This window comes from Vicia villosa, linkage group LG6 (genome assembly GCF_029867415.1).
Source record: "Vicia villosa cultivar HV-30 ecotype Madison, WI linkage group LG6, Vvil1.0, whole genome shotgun sequence".
NCBI lineage: Eukaryota > Viridiplantae > Streptophyta > Magnoliopsida > Fabales > Fabaceae > Vicia > Vicia villosa.
Genome location: NC_081185.1, coordinates 149,064,370 through 149,075,023, shown reverse-complemented (window position 1 = coordinate 149,075,023; position 10,654 = coordinate 149,064,370). Strand labels below are relative to the sequence as shown.

The 10,654-nt window shown below is 32.2% G+C and overlaps 1 protein-coding gene across 1 annotated transcript; it reads right to left on the bottom strand.

Moving 5' to 3' along the window:
• Nucleotides 1-1,139: 1,139 nt before the first annotated feature.
• LOC131614972 (glycine-rich cell wall structural protein-like) lies at nt 1,140-3,021 on the bottom strand. The gene has a single exon (XM_058886498.1). It carries the CDS (start codon nt 3,019-3,021, stop codon nt 1,423-1,425), a length of 1,599 nt encoding a protein of 532 aa, XP_058742481.1. The 3' UTR covers nt 1,140-1,422.
• Between the last annotated feature and the right edge of the window lie 7,633 nt (nt 3,022-10,654).

Sequence of the window (10,654 nt, the reverse complement as noted above, 5' to 3'; positions counted from 1 at the left end):
ATTGACAAAAATATATATTTGTGTGAATAATTTTAGTATATGTCTCTTTTGTATTTTTACTCTCTCTTTACAATCATTTATTTTATTTTATTTTACTTTTTATTAAATATTTTTTATAGTACAAAACTCAAAACAACATGATCAATGTCAACAATTTTTATATTATTATGGGTTAAATATGTTTTTAGTCCTTATAAATATGCGATCATGCATTTTTAGTCTCTATAAAAATTTTCTTCAATAAATAGTCCTTATAAAATTATGAGGAGTGCTAGCAACACTCTCTGCAACACTCACTTTCTTATTGGTTGAAATATGTGTGGGTCCCTCACTTTGGAAATGGATCCCACATATAGTGGTAGGACCCACACATGTTTCAACCAATAAGAAAGCGAGTGTTGAAGAGAGTGTTGAAAAGAGAGTGTTGCTAGCATTTCTCTAAAATTATTATGCACCTAGTTTCAATCCCTACTGTCAAACCAATGTGTATTTTAGAATGATTATTTTCCATACATGTTCATAATGTTTTAAAAAATTCTTGGAAAAAAAAGAAACTCAAAATTTAATTTCTAAGTTAAATTTTCATTACTCTTATCATTGTTTTTTGAAATTTGAAAAATTCATATTTGATTTTTTTCGTATTAAAAAATTCTAAAACTTGATAAATAAATATTTTACAGTATTCTAAATATATATAAAAAAAATTATTCAAAAATTTAAAAATTAAAGGATAATTAAATAGTTTTTAAAATTTTAGAAAATAGCAGGAACTGAAATTGCATGCATAAAAATTTTAGAAGGACCATTTATTGAAGAAAAATTTTATAGGGACTAATAATACAGGGTCGCATATTTATAGGGACTAAAAACGTATTTAACCCTATTATTATTATTATTTCAATTGAAAAACAATATTTTAAACACACACATATCTAAGAAAAAATTATTTGATGATAAAATAATATTTGTAATTATTTATAGTATAAATTATTGATACAGTCTAGTTCATGATTCAATAATGAAATTATATACAATAAATAATCTTAAATTTTATAAACTACTTCACCCGTAATAAAGAAACAAAGAAAAACCGTATAAAAGAGCATAGCCACTTTATAAAGCATTAATTTGATATTCTGTAGTTATTGATATTTTTATATCAAGTGTAATTGATTTTATCACAATGTTTCCATCACAATATCATATGGCACACCGCTGTAATAAAATTATTTTATAACAATATGTAGAGTTCAACTATAATATTAAAGATATATCATCACCCTAGCTCTAATATTTGTACTACAACATTATTGTACTCACTTTTATTTTATTAATTATAAGACCACGATTTTATTATTCATTAATTCTATTACTATTTTCTCTAGTGTCGATTAAAGCTCAATGCTTCCACTTATACTAATTTTAGATTTGGCGGTCACTTCTTTTTGTTCCTCTTAAATTTTCATTGACACCTCTTGTTGTAGTTCCTCTCGCATTAGAACCTCCTCCAACACCGACTCCTCCTCCAACATTTCCACCAACACCTCCTGCTGCAGCTCCTCCTGCATTAGTACTTCCACCAATACCTCCTGTTGCAGCTCCTCCCGCACTAGCACCTCCTCCAATACCTCCTACAGCACCGACTCCTCCTCCTGCACTTCCACCAACACCTCCTATTGCACCTCCTCCAATGCCAATACCTCCTGATGCACCTCCTCCAACACCAGCACCTCCTGTTGCACCTCCTCTCGCACCAACACCTCCTCCTCCGCCGCCACTTCCTGTTGCACCTCCTATTGCACCAGCATTTCCTCCAACACCTCCTCCAGCACCGATTCCTCCTCCTACATTTCCACTGAAACCTCCTCCTGCACTTCCACCAACACCTCCTGCTGCACCTCCTCCCGCACCAACACCCCCTCCAACACCTCCTCCAGCACCGACTCCACCTCCTGCATTTCCACCAACACCTCCTCCTGCACCAGCACCGACTCCTCCTCCAACACCGACTCCTCCTCCTGCATTTCCACCGACACCTCCTCCAGCACCAGCACCTCCTCCGATGCCTCCTCCAGCACTTCCACCAACACCTCCTGCTGCACCTCCTCCCGCACCAACACCTCCTCCAGCACCGACTCTTCCTCCTGCACCAGCACCTCCACCAACAACTCCTCCTGCACCTCCACCAACACCAACACCTCCCGCACCAACACCTCCTATCGCACCAACACCTCCTCCAGGATTGAATCCTCCTCCTACACTTCCACCAACACCTCCTGTTGCACCTCCACCAACACCTCCTGCAGCACCTCCTCCCGTACCAGCACTTCCTCCAATACCTCCTCCAGCACCGACTCTTCCTCCTGCACCAGCACCTCCTCCAACACCTCCTACAGCTCCTCCTCCAGCACCGACTCTTCCTCCTGCACTTCCACTAACCCCTCCTATTGCACCTCCTCCCGCATCAGCACCTCCACCAACAGTTCCACCAACACCTCCTATTGCACCTCCTCCGGCACCAACACCTCCTGTTGCACCTCCTCCCACACCAGCACTTCCTCCCGCACCAGCACCTCCACCAACACCTCCTGTTGCACCTCCTCCGGCACCAACACCTCCTGTTACACCTCCTCCCACACCAGCACTTCCTCCTGCACCAGCACCTCCACCAATACCTCCTGTTGCACCTCCTCCAGCACCAACACTTCCACCAACACCTCCTGTTGCACCTCCTCCGGCACCAACACCCCCTGTTGCACCTCCTCCCACACCAGAACTTCCTCCGGCACCGACGCCTCCGCCAACACCTCCTTTTGCACTTCCTCCTGCACCAGCACCAGCTCCTCCACCAGCACCACCTCCACCACTAACACCTCCTCCCAAACTTCCTCCAGTACCTCCTCCAGCGCCAACACCTCCTCCTAAATTTCCTCCTACACCAACACCACCTCCTCCTGCACCTTGGCCTTTTCCTCTACCGCCACAGTTTTGAACTTTTCTTCCTTCTCCTATCCCAATCATTATTATCATTAATAAAACAACATGCATTTCAACATTACGTGAATGTTTAGACATATTTGTGTTCTCAGTGAAAATATTAGAGATTATATGTATCAAAAGACAGAAATAGTTTGGAAAAAGGATCGTAGATGGATTGATTATCTTGAGAAACGATGCTATTTATAGGGAAAATTTTGAACAGGATGTTAATGATTTGAAAACTTGGCACTAAAGTTTATCAAATTTCTACATGCATAGGAGTAGTTTATGGCCACGTTTGCCGTCTTTAATTCCACTTAAATTTTGAACTCGATTTAGTGCATATGCCGACTAGCATTTTGAACCTTAAACAGGACGTGTGTCAATATGCACTGTTACTAATTCTTAGCAAAGTGCATATCTGATCCTCCATTATAATTTGATTCAACAAACTACTCAAGTGTTCCTTATACTTTTAGTTAAAAATGAAGACCCCGATAAATGAGGTAATTTTTGCAAAATAAAAATTCAAAACATTAAGCTATAATTACATTCATGATCATATGAAGCAATATGTTGTCCTTCGTTCACTGAGTTATTTATAGTGCGCTTCTGAAATGTATGTTGCCCACACCGCACACGTGCTTCACAATCTAAACAAGCTGTTTTTATTTTATTTTTTCCTTTTTAGGTAATCATTTATCAAACAAAAATCAACTCAATAATATGAGTGTATTGGATCTAGTTGGAGCAAGATTAAATTTATTTTATTTTTAATTTTAAAAAAATGTTTTTTTCTGTCAACTAGTCTAGTAGTTAAAATTTTATTTTTAAAAGTAAACAAGTTGAATGTCGCGGTTCACTAAACAACTTATATGTTTTTTTTTTCATTTATCCATCTATTTCCTTGTACATCTATCATATGGCTTAATGTGATTTTCAAAAAATATTTGATAAAAGATATAATAATAAGGGAAAAAGGGAAATGCACTGATAGTGTAAAACCAATGAGAAACATGCATTAGAATAAATCTCATTTTTAATTTAAAAAACGGAAATTACATGGTAAATTAAAACATTTTAATTAGTTGTATGTATAAAACTGTTTTACACTGACAATTCATTATCTTTAAACTCTAATAATAATAGTCTTAAGAAAAAAAACATTTAAAAAAAATAATAAATGATTGAAAAATATTTTTAAAAATTTTATATGTTAAAAGGACAACCTTATAAATTATGTTTTTCTTTCTTCTATATAAAAACGGTTTTGTTTAAGTGGATCAAAATAGTTATTTTATTTTAATATATAAAGTTATTTTTTATTAAAATGATTTTCTAGAAAAATTTATATCAAAATTAACGTTATATGAAAATTCGTTTGACATAAATTTTTGAATATCTTAATGGTATAGAAAATTATTATATATTAACCTCAAATTTTATAAGTACGGTCTATATGATAGTATATTTCAATCTAACGGTTAATTATAAAAAAATATTTATTCAACGTAAAGTTATTAATCAGCGAGTGTAACTCGTGGGATGAAATGTGATCCCTACTATATATATATATATATATATATATATATATATATATATATATATATATATATATATATATATATATATATATATATATATATATATATATATATATCATAAGGAAATGCATTTTTATATGAGAATGTGAGAATGAATCTGAACCATTAGATTTTAAAATAAATGGTGCAGATTATGTGAGAATCTTTTTTTCTCTCTCCTCCATTATTAAAAAAAAATCACACATAATTTGCACCATTTATTTTAAAATCTAATGGTTCAGATTGACTCTCACATTCTCATATAAAAAAGGCATCCTCATATGATATGACCTAATAATATATATATATATATATATATATATATATATATATATATATATATATATATATATATATATATATATATGGGGACGACTCAAGTGAGAACACTTGGTTATTATGAGAAATGAGAACAATGAATCACGACCATTAAATTTGATTTTAATGGACTGGATTGGTTTCTCTTTCTAAGATCCTTAATATTTAATGGACTAGATCTTAGAAAGAGAAACCAATCCAGTCCATTAAAATCAAATTTAATGGTCGTGATTCATTGTTCTCATTTCTCATAATAACCAATTGTTCTCACTTGAGTCGTCCCCTATATATATATATATATATATATATATATATATATATATATATATATAGGGGACGACTCAAGTGAGAACACTTGATTATTATGATAAATGAGAACAATGAATCACGACCATCAAAGTTTGATTTGTTGATTTTAATGAACTCGATTGATTTCTCTTTCTATGTTGATTTAAAATAAATATTAAGAATCATAGAAAGATAAACCAATACAGTCCATTAAAATCAACAAATCAAAATTTAATGGTCGTGATTCATTGTTCTCATTTCTCATAACAACCAATTGTTTTCACTTGAGTCGTCCTATATATATATATATATATATATATATATATATATATATATATATATATATATATATATATATATATATATATATATATATATATATATATATATATATATATATATATATATATATATATATATATATATATATATATATATATATATATATATACTCGGTCATAAATATATTCACTGTGAAATACATTTTAATTCAAGGACAAAAAAATACCACTTTTATATATGTTAAATTAAAAGTGTATTTATTATTTAATCTTCAAAAATACTTTTTTTTTCTTTTGACCTAAGATACAAATAACAAGACATAAGACCATGATCAAGAAATAAAAATGTTAAAAATTGTACTAAAAAATCAAATAAAAGTAGTAGGAAAAAAACAAATACGTCTGATTTAAAATTAATTTATAATATTGACTTATTGAGTGTCATGACTACCAAAATCTTAAACTAAAAAAATTGAAATAATCATTTAGATCTCACTCTTTTACTAACAATGCATATATATTTTAAATTTATGTATAAGATTAATTATATGAAATGACAAATAAAAGTATATATAAATTAAGGATATTATGCTATTTTAGGCGGAGCGGAGGATAGTTACGCCACCCCCGTCTCTGAAGTGCCTTCGGAGAGACTTTGTTCCTCGTCCCTACGGGAGAAAAAATCCTCGTTTTTGGGGCCCCAAACGCGAAATCCCCACAGAGATCCCCGCTAACGGAGGCAAGTTTACATTCCTAATGTAAACAAATGAATACTTAACTTACACAGTAGAGAAGATGAAGTTGGATTGAAAGTAAAAGGGTTATAAAATAATGAAAATTAAATTACCCAACAGCTTTATATAGTTTGTTGATTAAGTAACCAACTCAATTAACTAATAATTTAGTTGGTTGTTAATTCATTAATCACTAATTATTTGAACTAATTGTGGTAGAGAAATGCTAGCAACACTATTTTTTCAACACTCTCTCCAACACTCATTTTCTTATTGGTTGAAACAGGTGTGGGTCCTACCACTTTATATGGGATCCATTTCCAAAGTGAGAGACTCACACATGTTTCAACTAATAAAAAAGTAAGTGTTGAAAAGAGATTGTTACTAGCACTCCTCTTTGTGGTTATGGATTAACAACTAACACATTTATATCAATCCATAAACCTAAACATACGTCAATCCTAATTGTTCGCTTAAAACACAAATTTATTAATTTTAAAGACTTTGTGAAGTCATCCGTAAGTTGTAATTATGTCGGACAATAGATGACTTCAAACATTCCCTTCATAATTTGTTCCTTAATGAAATGGAACTTAGTCTATATCATTGCTTTCTTACAAGTAAGATTGGATTCTTGACATGTTTCCAATCATAATCTTTGGGGTTTCTACACTTCACATTGTTTCTCCTTCATAAATGAATCTAACCAAATTGTTTGACATAAAGCAAATATTTCACCAATATACTTTTCCTCACAGGATGATATTATTGTAATAGGTCATTTCTTTGTACACCGTAAAATAACAACATTATTGTACGTGAATGCATAACCTAAGATGCTCCTTCTATCGATTTAGTCATCTCACATGATGTATATCCATTTAAATGTGATTGGTGCGCTGATGTTGAATTAGATTGTCAGAGAGTTACAATGTTATGACATTATCATTATAAAAAATTAGATTTTGTAACATGACAATGTAGATTTAATAATATATTTTGTATCCAGTACAATTCAAACACGACTTTAGTTACTCCTCAGTACTTAGCCTCTATGCTTAATCGAGATAAGGTATGTTGACATTTTTTGGACTAAGAGATCATATCATCACCAAGATACACACAAAAATAGGAGGTAGAGTTTGTTGTATCTGGACATTCATCCTAGTGAGCATCTAGTTAAGAGATGAGATTGTCAATTGACGAGGGGTATATATGGAGGTTGAACATAACAATACCATGAATATATCAAAAGAACTATTTTAAAGAATACATGTGTTGTATTTTTGGATCATGCATAAAGAAGCACACTTGTTGAACCTCATATGATATATATTTATGGTCTTGTATATATCAACTATTGTAATGCACTCGCAAGATTACATATTCTATTGGATCAAGGTATGAGTCAACTGAAGACACGCTAAGTTTTGCTTTGGTATCCACAAATATAGATGATGGATAGCGAGAGGACATACATGCATGTTCAATAATTTCTTCTATATTTTATTTTAAGATAGAAAAACACCTCCTAAATGATTATAACTTATAAATCTAGAAAGTAAATCTGTGGACCTAAATCCTTCATTGCAAATTCAGAATTAAAATGGACATAATAGCCTCATGGATTAAGGTATTAAGAATAATATCATCCATATACATAAGAATATATGTCATGTCGTTGCCATGATGATAAACAAATAATGAGTGATAATAAATGTAGTGAGTGAATTCCAACGTTATAATATAATTAGTGAATCACTAATATCATGTGTGTGGTGCTTGTTTAAGTCCATAGAGAGACTTCCTAGATAAACTCACATGGTGTGAGTTGAGGATGATGGGATCCATATGGGTGATACATGTACACAGTTTCATAAAGATTTTTGTCAAAAGAAGCATTGTTTGACATCTAATTGTTGAAAGCATCTTGATTTTGACAAGGCAACACTAAGCATTGTGTGAATAGTAGCTGGTTTGCCTACATGGCTAAAGGTTTCACCAAGATTGACACTTGTTTGTTGATTTGAACCATTACCTACAAGTCAAAACTTTGTACCGCTCAAAAGATCTATTTGAATTCTTTTTATGCCTGAAAGTCCAAAAACTTCTGATAACATTAGCATTATACGGACGATGAACAAAGTCTCACGTCTTATTTTCACTAAGAGCATCATATTTTTCATTCATGGTCATTTTCCAATCAAGGTCATTTTATGCATCAATATGATTTATAAGTAAGTGGATATTAAAGAGCTTGTGAGGTTTAACAATACAATTATAGTGGCAAAACAGAATTGGCCGGCCAAGAATGCCCGTTTTGCCATACTTTTGTGAGATTAACAAAAAAAATTAGGCTTGCACCCTCTAATATGATCGCCTCACTCCGCCCCGTCCTTAGCTTTTGTGGGAAGGGTCAAAGTTTTAGACTCTCCCCCTCAATTATGTTTGCTCCGCCCCACCCCATTTTTTATGGACTTTTGCGGAATGGATCTAAACGGGACGGACATGCCTGTTTTTCAATCCTAACTGTCATGTTGTGCTCAGGTAGTCATTTGAGAAGAGTATGGTGGTATTGTTGGTGAAGGCGGCGGTGCAAGGGATGAGGTAGTTATCGAGATTTTGTTTTGGGATTGATTTAAGGGAGAAGAATATATAGGTATGAATGAAGAGTTTGGTGTTGAGGGTTGGTTGTGAGGGGCAGTGGGTTTGTTGGTGAGAATATGTTGGTTTAGGTTTGGGTTTGAGAGGTGTTAGGTTGAAGGTTGTTAGGAATTGGATTGTTTGGTGGAAAGGTGACATAGAAATAGGAATGAAGAAAAGGTGTGGAGTCATTATCTTCAAAAATAATATGTCGGAAATAAATATTTTACAACTTGACAACTCGTAACACTTATATCTCATAATATTGTGTGGATAATTCAAGAATATACTTGGTGTTAACATAACTTGTAATTTATTTCTAAAGGTGGATAGAATTAGAGGATAGCAAAGACACTCAAAGACTCGAAGATGGAAATAGGAAAGATCTTTTTGGTAGGGTATTTTAATAGGTGAATCGAGGGCAAGAAGTGTGTGGTTGATGTTATTGATACTACAAATTTTTCTTTTTGCTTTTCCATTTTGAGGGAAAGTGTGATATGAAAATCTGAAGGACATTCCTTTAAGTTCGCAAATTTATGAAAAAGAATGTTATCATAATTTTTTTCATTATCACACTAAAAACATTTAGCTTTTTAGCTTCATGTTCAAATTGTGATTTAATGTGAGCTCAAAAATCGAAGAAAAAATAATAAACTTGAGATTTATTTTATATTAGAAAGGTCCTTAAAATATCCGAGAAATCGTCAATAATAACATATAATAATAGTATCCTCTTGAACTAAGAACATCTTATGTCCACATATCACTATTCACAATATCAAAAGACACTAGATTATAAGACAAAAAACTAGAAAAAGAAGAAAAAAAAATATTTTCCAAATGGACATGAATGACAAAAAAAATTGTTATGAAACCTATTACATTTAAAAAAAGAAAAAATAAACTAGAAAAAAGAAGTTTGAAATTGTTATAAAACTTGTTACATTTAAAATTTAAAAAAAAAAAAAACTACAAAAAAGATTTTTTTTTATTTTTTTTCAAATGGACATGAATGACAAAAGAAATTATTCTGAAACTTATTACATATAAAAAAAAATATTGTTTCAGTGTAAATGAACTTAAGTAGGTTCTTCATGGTGTGTCCTACATATTTGTGCTGAATTCATTAATATGACATAGATAATCTTGTGGTAATTGGGTAGAGCTCTGGAATTATTATATCTCATTAAAAGCATCTCTATGTCTAAAAATCCTTTATAAAAAAACCAAAGGGATCAAATTAAACAGAAACATCGTTATTAATGGCAAAAAATTTAATAAAGATAAAAAATATCAATTTAGCCACATTCCACAACCATAACAATCTTCCCATTTTGAGTTAATGCATGTCCACTTTCATTTCATTTCTCCTTTTTGCCTCTGGTAGATATGCAGTATGAAATTGGTATCTGTAAGGAAATTGGTATCTGTAAGGAAATTGGTAATGAAATTGGAATGAGTATTAAGGCAAGTTGCTGCCAGTACAACAAGCACGTGATGGCGTAACTATGGGATGCTTAAAATTTGCAAGCACAGCTATATTAATTCCTAATCAGAGCAGAAAATCACGTTGTTCAAAATTAATATGATTAATAGTTATTTACCTCTGCAATGTGTCTTGATTTACCCAAATAAAAAAATTTTAAATACCCCTATAATTTTGGAGGTCCCAAAGCATGTAAAAACCATGGTAAAAAAATAAAACTTTTACAGGGGATAATTTTTTCATCTCGGGCCAAAAGACTTGGGATTTTATTTCAATGTAGTTTTTTAAAACTTTTTTTTAAAAGGGGATAAATCAAAACACACCTATATTGCAGGGGGTAAA